Raw genomic sequence first — 14,931 nt, 5'->3', positions numbered from 1 at the left:
CAAAGCTGCCATCCTATGGGAACTTTGTGTGTCTGTGTAAAAGTCTTTATATTATTTCAAAGAAATGACACTGAGCAACAAAAAAGCAATAAAAGTATTGGACTAAAAGCTTTGTGTGAGGAATGTTTGGAATATTTGACTAGAATTCCACTTACGTTTGAGGTGTCTGTACTTTCATGTGAAAATACCACATTTTAGCACAATCCCTGCTGACGTGGTATGTCTATGATCCCCCGGATTTGAGATTAAACTACAAAATGATGGATTACAATCATCATTATTCACCTTTCCCTTTGAGCCAGGCATGGTTCTGCTTTGTGGAAAGGTTAAAAATGGGTATTTATGTGAAAATGGTACTCTTAAATACTGGATCAGTGTACATCACAAAAACATGGATTACATTTTGCCATGAGGGGTATTTTAAAGTAACATGGCATAGGGGTTTATAACATCCCTTAATCTTGTTTATACATTATATGGCCAAAAGTTTTTACTTGACTTTACATCGAATTTAGGGGTTTATTTAGAGCATCCACTATTAAATATTCCACAGTTCACTGTTAGTGGTTTGATAACAAAGTGGAAGCAATTGGGAACGACAGCAACTCAGCCATGAAGTTGTAGGTCATGTAAAATTACAGAGCGGAAACAGCAGATGCTGAGGCGTGTAGTGCGCAGAGATCACCGACTTTCTGCAAAGTCAATTGCTACAGACCTCCAAACTTCATGTGGCCGTCAGATTAGCACAAGAACAGTGTGTATCGCTGAGCAGCTGGATCTGAGCCGTAGAATGCATTGGTGTGAAGCACGCTGACATGTCCTCTGGAGTGGCTTCTTTGTCTGGCAAACCAATGGACGAGTCTGGGTTTGGCGATTGCTAGGGGAACAATACTTCTCAGACTGCATAGGGCCATGTGTAAAGTTTGGTGGAGGAGGATTATGGTGTGGGGTTGTTTTCAGGAGTTGGGCTCAGCCGCTTAGCTACAGTGAAAGGAACTCTTAATGCTTCAGCATAGCAAGACATTTTGGACAATTTCATACTCCACACTTGGTGGGAACACTTTGGGGATGGCGCTTTCCCACCTTTCCAACATGACCAGTTCACAAACAAAGGCCCATAAAGACGTAGATGAGCAAGTTCGGTGTGGAAGGACTTGACTGGCCTGCGCAGAGTCCTGACTTCAACCCGACAGAACACTGGATGTAAAAAATGTTGTCGCTCAAGCTCATATGCGTGGTTTTCCACCTTGTCACACAATCATGACGTCTGTTTTTCAGCAGTAACAGATTCTAATATTTACTCAGAAAGAATTTGAACAGTCGATATGTCTGATACATTTTCATGTGAATCGAGGCGTTGCTCGATCATGTCGCCCTGGGTCTCTATTTTCTTCCATGTCATAAATAACCAGTCCTCGAGGCGGGTTCAATCTCACATCAATCAGACCGCCCGAAATGGACATTCATTTGCTCCGACCTGAACGGCACGATTGTGCTCATGCAGAGACCCTGCAGAGCCGTGGCTCTCAACCTGCGGGGAAGGCACACCTGGTGGCGCATAGAGCCGCCGCAGGGGGTTGCATGGACGACCAGCAGAGAAGCAAACTTTAATGAAAAGGAGTACAAGGAAAATAAACAAGACTTTGCTGATGTTATTGTGCTGACCTTTCCCTCGCTAAAGTTTAACTTTTCATCCCTTTGTTCTGCTTTCTTTTTTATTGATTGATTAAAAATGTGCAACTGTTTGCAGGTCATATTGGATGAAGTTTTGCTGGAGAGGAAGAAGAATAGTTATCAATATATTCTGAGGTGGTTCATGTATTCAGTCTCAGTTAGGCCTGCACAGTCTGAGGAATATCTTGAATGCTGGATTGAATTGGTCAGTGCTGTAATCAAAGTTTGTTCATAGCTGTACAACTCCAAGGTTTTTGTGGATTAAAAGGTAAGAAAAGTGTTTCTTAGAATGTGTTTCAGGCAGTGATGGCGATAAAAATACGATATAGCCGCACCAATCTCAGTCGCTATAAAGAAGCTGGTGTTTTCTAAAGGTGATGGACATCCTGTGTCTTCACTGATTATTGGAGAAGTTCTTATCAAAAGTGTTCTTTTGATTATGATATAAATTTTCTGCTTTATGACTTCCTCTGGAGGTTCTCAGAATATCCTCAATTTGCTCTGAAGAGTTGCCAAGTAACATCCTCTGTCCCTCAAAGATGTGCATGCTGAGAACGTCACCAGGTGGCGTCCAGCTGAGATGTTCTCAGAAAATCAAAACACTAGCTGAGACGTTCCCTTTTGGATTAGTGCGCAGATAGCACCTGCTTCCTGCTGTCCAACTCCATCATGGGGCAAATTTAACCAACATTGCTTCTAGACTGAACCTAGATCTGCTTTAGTGAACCATTGCTTAAACGTTACAGTTTTATAGGAGTATACATTCAGCGCCCACTTTATTAGGGACACATTGTTAGTCCAAGTTGGACCCCTTCTTGCCCTCTGAACTGCCTTTATTCTTTGTTTCATCCATGCAACAAGGTGCTGTAAACATTCTTCAGAGGTTTTGGTCCATGATGACACAATAGCGTTGCACAGTTGATGCAGATTTGTCAGCTGCACATCCAGATGTGAATATTATGTTCCACTGTATTCCAAAGGTGGATTGAGGTCTGATAACTGTGGAGGCCATCAGAGTCCAGTGATTGGAGCTTTGTCACATGGTACATTATCCTGCTCGTAGCAGCCAGGACAAAATGAGGAAACTGCAGTCATAAAGGGATGGATATTGTCAATAATAGTACTTGGGTAGGCTGTGGGTTTTAATCCACGCTCACTTGGTATGAAGGAGCTCAAAGTGTGTAAAGAAAATATCCCCCACACCCTTTCACCACTAGCACCAGCCTGAATGTTGATGTAAGGCAGGTTGGAGCCATGCTTTTATATTGTTTACACAAAACTCTGACCCTACCATCCAAATGTTGCACAAGAAATCCAGACTCATCAGACCAGTTAATGTTTTCCAGTCTGCTGTTGTTCGATATTTGTAAACTTGCGCAAAACGCATATTACAAAGTCAATCTAATAAGAGGGAGCCCTCAGCGCCAACTACATATATTTTTAATTTTGCATAAGATACTGGGATATTTATAATTGGAGCTATTTTGTTCTTTTTGTAACTTTGTAATATTTTGTATCATTTAATTTAGTTACTTACTGTTCTGTCTTGTAGCAACTGTGAGGACATAATTTCCTAAGGGGTTAATAAAGTATTCTGATTCTGAGCTAAGAGTGACATCCGATGTGGTCTTCTGCTGTTGCAGCCCATATGTTCCGCATTCAGAGATGCTCTTGTGCATACTTTGTTTGTAATGAGTGCTTATTTGCATTCCTATCAGGTTGAAACAGTATGGCTGCTCACTACATTTTCTCTTTTTCAGACCATTCTCTAGAAACCCTAGAGATGGTTGTGTCCATTCCAATCCCAGTAGATCAACATCTGGTACCATCTGGGTCAACTACCATGCCACATTCAAAACTACTTAATTATCTTTCTTCCTCTTTCTGAATAAATGGAATTTAAGTTTGCAGGTCGTGTTGACCATGTTGACGTGGCTAAATGCACTGAGTTGTCGCCATGTGATTGGCTGATATTAGGACTTGAACACGTGTAACAAAGTAGCCATCGACTGTGCACCTTTAAAACGTTTTCTACGTGTACTATTTCTACTTCCTAAAAAGAAAAATACGCCTTGTTTACGAAAAGAAACTGGCCTATCTTGGTTATAAAAGTCTAAAATATAAGAGGAGGAGTTCAGAGATGGCTCAACGTTGTTTCCTGGGAGCGGATTTCAGAAGTGTCCAAAGTTCTTGTATAATACAAATTAACACTACATCTCACTGCCGTTTAGACACATGCATGAGAAATTGTTTGTGTGAGCTGAGCTTGTAAAGTGGTAACGGCTACAAATGAATGAACACACAAAAAAAATAAATCACAGAGTTAGTCACTGTTAGAGAAAAATCAACATTTATTATAAAAATACAATTGGCTGTCACAGTAATATTGTTCAGTATGGTCATTCGTTAGAATTCAACACAGGAACAAGTCAAAGTTGTGTAATGCCATCCCCCAACACATACATATATATATATATATATACACACACACACACGCACACATTTATGGAAGAAACATGCACAAAAACAAAATTTAGACACACATCCTCAAAACAGATAAAAGAACAAAGTGGCTGAGCTCGTCTACCGGGGAGGATATAAAAATAGATAAGGACATAAGGTTCCTTCTCAGACAGGAAATGAAGGAGATGGACTCAGTCGTCTTTCACACATCACACTCATTATCCATTCCTCTCAGATGCCGCCTCCTCCCTCTATCGCACGCCGACTTTTTGGAAAAGAGACCGAATCCGTCAGTGTGAAATGAGGTCAGTGATCACATCGCCGATGGAAAATCACCTACAGTACCCACCAGACCAGGGCCGAACACGAACGAACACACACACACACACACACACACACACGAGGAGTAAGTAGACTTTCTCTCCGACACTTGCAGTCTCTCGCCGAGACACACACAGATGTGTTGCTAAATGGTTGCCATGACAACTCTGTTAGGTTCCCAGTCGGTCAGGGAGAGTGTGAGAGTCTGTGTGTGGAAAGTGTAATTGAGTAGAGTGATTTAGGGCTCACAAAGAAAGTCATTTAGTTTCAGAAACGTCCATTTTAAAAGACAATTCCAGGACCGTTGGCTCCCAAATAAGCCTGCAGGGAGTCGAGCGTTAACGCTGTGACTAAACGGTCAGGAAATACTGTCCTCCTCCTCCCGCGGACACACCGCAGCACCGTCACATCATCGGTCTGACACCTCCTTAAGTTTGGCTTTCATCGGACAATTGCACTTCATTTCTTTATTTACGTCTCCGGGTCTGGTTTGCTGCGCAGACGCTGACGTGTGCGGATTAAAGCGAACTAGGTGTGCTTGAAGTGTGAGCTGCCGCATCCTAAATTTCGACTCAAGCTCCAGCCTAATGATGAAATATTTTCATCTGAGCCGCATCACAGCGTGAGAAAATCACAGTCAGTTTGATCTATGCTTCAATAAAATCGTAACTGGGAGCCACGGGTGGATATTGCAGCACTCGCACTACAGAGTCATTCATGGGTAATATGAAGCAATCTTAAATTTTTCGAGAGATTCTGATTAAATCACGAGTTATTATAGAAACTATTTATGGTCCCAATTCCTTTGCCATCCAATTTATTTACATTGTGTAATCACCTATTCATTTAGATTCCCTTGTTAGTGGCAGGTCCACCATTCCACCACGCTAGGCTTTAAATTGCCTTCATGAGCACATGAAGTAGCGCAGCGTGTAATCTGTACAGACGTATGAATATGAATGCGAATATGCAGAGTGGAGCTTTAATGTCCACTCCCATCTGAGCAGGTTTCGGTTGCAAGTTAGCATGTCTGTGGCGAGCTTATGCTGGAATTAAAAATGAAAATCAAGCTTCAATCTAAATTCTGCATTTGTAAACAACGACTACAGCATGAAACATGAAGTCCTGGCCAGGACATCTTCTTTGTTTGGCAGTTTTTCCATTTTGTCACACAGATATCAACCTCGCTGTTTACTTTCTCTCCAAACCTGAGCCAGAGCTGCAGCTCAACTGTATAAATGTTCAAACATGGGCAAGTCTGTTTTTTTTTTATTCTAAGGTGGTCACATGGTGGTGTATTTGTTTACTGTGCCAATGAAAAACCAGTAAGCTTAAAACTAGTCTTAGTTAAAAGTAAGATTGTCAGTTTTGTTGTAGGTGACAATGATAAAGAACAATCTGTGAGGTCAGCTTATATTAAAAGACTCTTGATAACTGTTAAAAAGAGGGAAGGGGGGGGGGGGGGGGGCTACAAACAAAGAGATGACAGATGTACAACATTAAACAGAAAACACATACACACATCATAAGGTGATGTTAAAGATTGCATAGGATGTCCAAAAAAGGCTTCAGACTGCAGGAAGAGCAAAGAAGACAATTTAGGAACATTAAAAGGAAAATTCCAACTTTTCACAATTTTGAACTGATTACATTAAAGAAACAAGAGCTGAGGTGGACCTTTCCCCCCCCTCAGTCTCATCCTTTTTACATACTCTTGTTGTTTCCTACATCTCCCATCATGCCTCTGGAATGTTCCAAAGGGAAACTGAGCAAACAAAGCCCAAGCCCGCTTCACTGTTTTAAGTTGGAATCTTCTTTTAAAAATGGAAAACTCTGGATGTGCTCAAAGTCACACACATAACACATGCACTGGACCGCACAGACAGACTGAGCTAGTGCCTGAGGATGTGATGCTACTTCAGATACAGGAGGACTGCACTTGTCAATAGAAGAACCCACGAGTCTTAAAACACATTCAAAGATCTGTGTGGCGCTTTTAGGAGAGTGGGAAGCACAGATAACATCTAACCCTCCAAGAGATGCTTGCAAGAAAACATTCAGTCGAGACAACATAAACTGGAAGATTCTGTACACGTGACTACCTGTGACTGACATTTTTGCTGGCTTTGAATTCACTGCTTTTCTTCTCATAACTATTTAAATTATGTTGTTTTCACTTTGATGAAATTAACAGAGTTCTTGATGATTCAGTCGTTGGAGAACCCAAATCTGGGTCTGGTAGACCATAAGAATAAATCTCCTGTCTGATTAGAACAAGTGATCTCATAATACTGTAGCACGTTGCAACAATGTGCTGAATGTAAAATATACTAGTCGGTTAACAAAACACCCAGCTTCATCGTTGTTTGAGTGTTCGCTCAGGCCTGCAGGAGTTTCTTGAGGTCCTCGTCTAAGCCTCGAGCCCTCAGCTGCTCCAGGCTGTAGTAGCGATGGATGACGTTGTCTGCAGTCACTACCACCACCCTGACTCCGTGGGTGTCCTCTCCCAGCTGGCAGCCGATGGCCGAGCTTACGACCATGTCCAGGCCACCGTGGCAGCCCCCGGCGTTACGGTGATAATGACCGGAGAAAACCGCCTTCACCCCTGCAGCGAGGAGGGACAGAGAGGTAGTGGTGAATGGTACGGGACGCTGAATTTACAATAAATTGGAGGCAGAACAATATTAGATTTTTCAGGCTGATACTGAATTATGAATTTCTATTTAGATTTTTTAAAAACATTTTTCTATGATATGGTGAAAAACAATTACAAATATTTCACAGCTTTTAGAGTTTTATTGGCAAATAAATCACATTTATCCAAAGAGTCACTATTTACAGCCTCGATCCTTCTTCTTCATAACTTTTACAATTCTCTGTGGGATGCAGAACGTTAGCTTCTGGGTCAAATTCTAGATGAACCAATCCTGCCTTATCAGTGCTTGAAGTAGATCAGTTTGTGGGCTTCTGCCTGCCCACCTGCTTTCTGGGGATTGACTACAGATTTGATTAAGATCTGGAAAGTTTTCTGGCCATGGATGCAAAATGGAGCCACTTGGTTATCTCCTTTGCGTTGTGACAAGGTGCTCCATCATGCTGGAAAATGCACAGATTGTCACCAAATCACTGCTGGATGGCTGGTAGAAGATTGTCTTTGAGGGCATATTTAGCATGGTCAATCCTTAACAAGCACAAGCAGCCAAATGTGTCATGAGCGTCGATCACTGAAAAGGCAGGAATAGGGTGGCATCATTTAGGTCTATGATATATATATATATTTTAAAGTCACTGTTTAATAGCTTCCCAGCATTGTATTTTATATACCACTTAGCAACATCTCTTGACTGATTGCTTGCTACTTTTTTTAGCTTCCTCTCTGGCCTGTGTGCTGCAGATGCCTTCAGTTGCTGCTTGTTTCTGGGTCTTTCTACATTCAGTTTTGTTTTTAATAAATGAAAAAGATGCTCTATTGCGTTGAAATCATGCGAATGACTTGGCCTTCATAAACTCTTTGGGTTGCTTTTGCAGTATGCGTTCATAGTGCAGTGCTAGCTGGGTTTTTTCAGGACTGTGGAGGCTCTCATGTGTTTTCTGGAAACATTTGATCTAGTCTTCTTGTTCTTGAGTGTAACCAGTGGTTTGCACCTAGATATAAACCCTTTGTATTTGCATTTCTGACAGTGTCTCTTGGCTAGTTATTGTGAATAGATTTTTCTTAACCAACGACAAAATTCTGCGATCATCCACTGTAGTTGCATGATCAAACAAACAAACAAAAAAGCAAGGGAATAAAAGCAGAATAATCTAAAAGGTGAGATGAATCGGGTAAAGAATCAGTGATGGACAGCAGGAAAAAAGGGGCAAAAAAGGAAAAATATGATATGATGTAAAGACTCAAAACTGGAAATTTACAAAGGGAGGAAGGAAATGAGAGAAAGGAACAGACGGAAAAGCAAACTGTGGAAGCTTCCACTTGTCACATAGTAAACTTTCATTAGGGTGGTTACGATTTTCAATTTGATTTCAATTACAAACAGCATCATTATATAGAATGGTGAGGGTTTGGCTTGGCCCTGCGGCAGTCATGCTGTGTCACTTCAGTTGAAATGAATGCACACTTAAAATGGCATGCCAAACAAGCCTCAGTTTGAATGAGGGGTGCAAGATAAGTTGTTTTTCTGTGTGAAGGTTGTATTTGTCTACAAATTTGTTTCTCGTTTGTGGGGAGAAACAATTGTACTTTTAAGCAAGCTCCTCTCATTTCTGGCCAATTTTCACTTGAGCGAGGGGTAAACACAAGGTCAGAATGTGAATTTGAGGGGGAGAATTTTAGATAAGAAAAGATAAGGTGACACTTGTCACTGGATTAATGCTTTAATATTAGGATATAATAAGGTCCAATACAGTAGGTACCCAAATTTTTAGACATTTCCAAAAATATTTAAGCTACAGTTCTATAACGAATAAATACTCAGAATGAATACTGGCTTAACGTGAGCTTGAAGTAATTATTTTTGGTCAGGGGACCAGCGGTAATTGGATTATTGATTCAAAAACTCTTAAAAGGTTGTAAGTGGATCCCAAATGTAGTATTTACATTTGAAATCTGCTCTCAGTACAAGTGAAAAAGTCTATCCTTAGGCTTAAAAAAAACAACAGAAATCCACCAGAGAAAACAGAGAAGATTAGGAGTGGTCACATTAACAATACAGTACATTCTAAGAAAACAAAATGCTGGATGGCCGTGGACAAACACAGTGGCGTATGATCAAAAATGATCACAACATGGAGCTCAGAAAGGACATATTAGATGCTGCCCATGCCAACCAGTCGCCAACCAGTCACCAATCAGTCTCTAGATGTATGTGACACCAGCCTAAGATCAAGGATCAAGGAAAGTATGAAGACTCCATGGAGTGGCTTACAATGGCAACCATAAATCGTCATCTGTAAAACACTGAGAAGCAAGTGTGACGACTTTGGTATTTGTGGTTTCCAAAGGGAATCTGTCAAAAGTTTATAATCGATGATGTGGTACAAACTATAAAAACTGTTTCCAAGGACACAAGCAGCTTTAGAGTTATACAGTCTGCTCAGATTAAGCAAACGCAGCTAAGGTGATTAGAGATGCTCCATAGTAACAGTGCACAGTGATCTAAAGCGAAAGCAACACAGGAGTTGCAGGAAACATTCTGTCAGGGTCAAATCAATCACTTCATCACATTTTGCTAAGTGACACAAAACTAGTTGCCTGTGAAGAAGCCTCAAAGTACTCAAAACTAATTTGTGGTCAAGTTAATAGGTGAAATTAAACTTTAAAATGGGGGACTGTGAAAAAAACGATGGTTGTAAATCCTGAATGTTTCACTCAATACTTCAAACCCCTGAATTAATTTTCTGGAGCTAAATGTACTTGTGTTTGCAAGTTGCACACGTACGTGTAGGTGAGAGGGAGGGTTGAAATTAGTTTACAGCCACCTTTTGGCAGAAAACGCGAGCTGCTCTATTTTCCAATGGCAAGTGTTTCCATGGAGGGAAGTCTGGCTGCTCGCTGCCTCATCTCTGGAGAGACACCCGGCCAAAAAAAATAATGAAAACTGGCAACAAAAGAGGATAAATTTCAGCCTGTTCATGAGAAAGACATCGGTCTGTCTCAGAAATCTGCACAACAAAGACAAGGAAGATCCCTCCCAGAAAGCTCTCATGTATCCACCGCTGATACTACTTCGATGTCGGCACCGTGAAATTGCCCTGAATCATCAAGTCCGCCATTCTGCATAATCAAACAGCAGCAGAATACAAATGTGACCTAAATTTGTATTAATATTCAGAGCTGTGAGAGGACAGCGGTTGCACATGATGGACCATTAAATAATTAATCTGCCGTAGATGAGAATGGATGATTTAAGGCTTGTATGGGTGTATGCCTGGGCTAAATTCATTTCCAATAAAAACCTGGAGCAGCGTCGTGTGTGTCCAACCCTTCAGTGACTTGTGGGTGGGCCTGCAGCTACATCGTCATGGACCACACAGATTCATTGAATGTGTGTATATCTGTGTGCCCAGGAATACCAGCCTTCATGTAACCTTGCCACTTCTTGAGGTGACCGACTAACTGAGCAGGCTCAGAACTGTCTAGTCCTGTGTTTGCAAATGTGTGTGTCCTTGTTATTTTATTTAATGTGTTTTACATAAGAGCTGAAAGGCCATAAATGCCCTCTCTGACTGTAGGGCAAAGCATGTACTCATTATTCTGTATGATTATCAGTATGTGTGTGCTCTGTGCTGAAGGCTTCCCATGCTAGTGTTTGTATATCTATCCCACAAGAAATTATACAGTTCATCTACATTTATTCAGACCCCATGAATGACAACAAAGCGAAGAAGTGACAGAAGTGTGAACCAGGGGAAATGTTTGATTGCATCACCTGATGACTCAGTTATCGAGGCCGACTGTGGAAATTCTGGATTTGCTACAGTATCCACATGAGAGATGCGACTTCTTCATCACCTCAGGAAAAAAAAGACTTTAGAAAGATGAGATGGTGGGAGGAAGACGCTAAGACGACAATAGTGAAGAAGTGAGAGACGAGGATTAATCCTGTAATAATAATGATGAATGAACCAGCGGGAGAAAGCAGGGAAGAAAAAAAAATCTTTTTGAAGCTGAAATGGTTTCTCTGAACCTCCTCTGAAACTTCCAAAGATACCATGATTAATGCTGCTAAATAAAGTGTGTGGGAGCGTGTAAGTGTGCATATGTACATGTGTCAGTGCGTCTGAGTTCTGTCGCCACATCGCTGATGATCCGTATCCCACACATGCCGCAAAACACCACGCAGCAGCAGTGCGCTTCCTTCACATGTATGTGAAACATTTGTGATATATTAATATAGTGATGTTCTGTAGTCCACATTACTATTAGAAAAGCCATTTTTTACAAAAGCTATAGTAAGACCATTGTAGAGGCATTAAACCTTAGTAAAAGGTAGATGACTGATTCATGACTGATTTATGTTACATTGTACCGTATTTTCCGCACTATAAAGTCACGCTTAAAATCGACAGAGCGCCTTATAATCCGGTGCGCCTTATGTATGAATTCTGGTTGTGCTTACTGACCTTGAACTGATTGTATGTGGTACACGGAACTAAAAAAATCTGTCAAAAAATGTTCTAGTACGACTTTGGAAAGCTACGAAGCCGCACCGCTTGATGGATTGTCGGAGCATTACGGCTACCGTAGTCAGGACCCTCTTGGACTCGGAGTAATCTGGGTCCAAAACGCTAACTTTCTTCCACTCGATAAAAGTTAACGCGAGGGTTTCCGATGGTTAGTGAGAAATGCAATCACATGGCAGGATGCTGTAAACGGACCAAACTTCAGTCAGGAGAACACCTGAGATAATCCATGAACAATACGAGGAAGCCTCAAGAGAATTCAACATTAATGAATCAATGGTACGGAAGTGGAGGAAGCAAGAAGAATCAGTTGAATAACATTTGACTTTTGTTTCGATTAACCTCAAATCCGAACTCTTTCATGGCATGCATTTTTAAATTCTATTTGCTATTTGGGCTGTTTGGGACCTGAAGAATTACCAGATTTTTTTTTTTACCTAATTTTTGTTTTTGAGAAAAATGAGATGAGGACATTCGTTGTAAATTTCGATAGAACAGTGGCAGTAAAGCATACTCGTAGAGCAAAATCTTATATTTTGGTCTAGACAACCCAGAATGTGATTTCTACATATGTGGACGCCAGGTCGTAGGAGGTTAATGCGCCCTATAATCTGATGCGCCTTGTGTATGAAAACAGACCTGTTCATAGACAGTGGGCCTCATGGTCAAAAAATACGGCAGTCAAAAACATTACATTTAGAATGTACAGCGGTGGTCAGTCTGTTTCTGCTCCTGTTTGCTCCAGAGTCCAGAGATCTGCCCTGGAATTTTCCCTATTTATGTAAGCTGTTTACCTCAGCTGTTGTCATGGTCCTGGGTCGTTGACCCAGCGTTTTGTGTTTTGTGATTATTTCCCTCTGTTCTAGTTATTCTGTGTCCTCCCCCCTTGTGTCCGGTTCGGGTCCTAGATTTCCTGTTTTGTTCTGAAAGTCTGTGTCTGTTGTCATTGTGTTCAGCTTGTCTCCTCCGGTCCTCATGTGTATTAGGTTCAGCTGTTCTTCCCTCCTGTGTGTGATTACCTGATTACCTTGTGTGTGTATATTTAGTGGGTGTCGGTCTGTGTTCGTTGTCGGCTCGTCTGCGTTCTATGGTGTTCCGTTCCTGTCTCTGCGTCTCTCTGCCCCGCACCCCTTTTGTATGGTCTCAGGTTTGTCATTTAGTTCTCCCAGTTTAGGTTTCTTCAGTTGTTTTGTCATGCCTCACTGCCTGTTTTTGCCACTCCACCACTTGTAAATAAACATCACTCGAATCATCAGTCACTGCCGCATTTTGGGTCCTCCTTTTCCTCCAACACCACACGGCTCACCCCGCCAGCCGTGACAGTACGAGCCGACCACAAGATGGATCTAGCAGCTTTGTCTGGAGAGAGCGACCTCGCACGCATCCAACGCCTGATGGACTGGGTACCACACCACCAACGCAAGGGCAAAAGTGGTGGGGTTAAAAGCCATCGAGGCAATCCTGGAAGGAAATCCCTACCTCTGCCAGCTTAAGGGAGTTTCAGGCTTAATTTGCAACCTGCATAAAGCCCGGGGGGTGGTGCGAGCTCGGGAATCCACAGACTTTGTCCAGCAGCAGCGGACTACGGCCACCCCGGAACAGTCACGTCAGCTTCTCCCGCCGGAGGTTTTGCCCGGCCCGCCGGAGGTTTTGCCCGGGAGGAAGCGACGATCGCGCCGTCGGCGCGTCACCCTACAGCCGGAGATTAGGACTTCAGAACTGCCGGCTGTGTTGAGTGAGAAGGACCCTTTTTCTGTTTTGGACTGTGGAACAGTTTATCCAGGGGCTTTGTTTGGTGCAGCAGACGACAAGGAGAACTGTTTGTTGCCTGTTCATTCTCCTGCTGAGCTGTCTTTAGCTCGTTTAGCTGCACAGCCGCAAGCTCGTTTAGCTGCACAGCCGCATTCAACTCGGCCTCCGGTATCCCCGCTAGCCCAGTCATCCATGCAGTCTCCGTCTTCACAGACTCCCTCTGTACGGGAGGCTGCGTCTGTGCCTCCCATTTTGGACTCTTTTTCTAGTACGTATTATTTGCAGAGAGACAAACACGTTAAAAATGCAATCGTTCCTCAACAGCTGGCTAGTTTAGAGACTGTTACTTGCTCCAGGGCCTCACCAGAGGTTAAATTACAGCCCTCAGCTGACTCTGGACCCCTGGAGGCTAAGAACCCAGCTGAGGACTGCACCCGGCTGTGGCTACCTGAGCAGGGTCGGTGCTCCGCGCAGCTGCAGTCCGTTTTGTCCCTGCCAGAGGCCCGTGCGCCTGCTGGTTCCGACCCGTTCCTGCCAGAGGCTCGTGCGCCTGCTGGTTCCGCCCTGTGTGTTCCAGGGGCCCCGGTGCCCACTGGTCCAGAGACTGTTTTCGCTGGAGGGCCCGAGGAGCCCGTCCGGCCTCCTGCCTCGCCAGCTGGAGGGCCCGAGGAGCCCGTCCGGCCTCCTGCCTCGCCAGCTGGAGGTTCAGGGGAACCTAGCCAGCTTCCTGCCTTGCCAGCTGGAGGTTCAGGGGAACCTAGCCAGCTTCCTGCCTCATCAGCTGGAGGGCCCGAGGAGCCCGTCCAGCCGCCTGCTGCATCATCCGCTTCTGCCTCGCCTGGTCCGGCCTCTGCATCATCCGCTTCTGCCTCGCCTGGTCCGGCCTCTGCTTCTGCCTCGCCTGGTCCGGCCTCTGCTTCTGCCTCGCCTGGTCCGGCCTCTGCTTCTGCCTCGCCTGGTCCTGCGGGGGCCACGCCACCATCGGGTCCCGGACTGCCGCCTCGACATCAGCGGTCGTCTGCTGGGCCGCTAGTCGGGCATCATCGTCGATATGGACGACCTCCCAGACGCTGCCGCTGCCTGCCGCGCGGCCGGCCTCCAGACTTGTGGCGCCGTTGCCGTCCGCCTGAACTGTTTCCTCGTCGCCGCCGTTGCCGTCCGCACGGTCGGCCGCCTGAACGGTTTCCCCGTCGCCGCCGCGTGCACGGTCGGCCCCCTGAACGGTTTCCGTTTCACCACCACTGCCCAAAAGCCGACCACCGCGGTCGGCTTTTGGGTCTGTGTCGCCTACGTGGCCGGCCTCAGAAGAGGAATTGGCCTGGACTTCTGAGTTGTCAGCCTCCGGGCCGGCCTCCTGAACTGTGTTTTGTTCTCGTACTCCAGCATGTGTGTTTTCGTTTTGGACAATTCCCTTGGTTCGCTGGAGCTTGTTTTTGTTCGGTGTTGGTCCCTCCGTCCTGGTCCCCCGCCGCCCGCCCTGGGTTGGTCGTCCGTTTTTTGTTTTGGGCTGTCGGGAGCCAGCCCTTGGAGGGGGGGTAC

General features: G+C 44.1%; 1 protein-coding gene across 1 annotated transcript in view; it reads right to left on the bottom strand.

Annotated features, from left to right (window-relative positions):
* Positions 1-4,007: 4,007 nt before the first annotated feature.
* The window catches only part of cpped1 (calcineurin-like phosphoesterase domain containing 1), a 73,532-nt gene continuing 62,608 nt past the window's right edge, over positions 4,008-14,931 (bottom strand). The window contains exon 6 of the mRNA XM_004562268.6: positions 4,008-7,063. Within this exon, the coding sequence (XP_004562325.2) occupies positions 6,837-7,063 (227 nt within the window). The 3' untranslated portion in view covers positions 4,008-6,836. The remainder of the gene's footprint in view (positions 7,064-14,931) is intronic.

The sequence above is a fragment of the Maylandia zebra genome, linkage group LG8, assembly GCF_041146795.1.
Source record: "Maylandia zebra isolate NMK-2024a linkage group LG8, Mzebra_GT3a, whole genome shotgun sequence".
Taxonomy (NCBI): Eukaryota; Metazoa; Chordata; class Actinopteri; order Cichliformes; family Cichlidae; genus Maylandia; species Maylandia zebra.
Note: the sequence above shows the minus strand (reverse complement) of the source record. Positions and strands in the feature narration are given on the sequence as shown.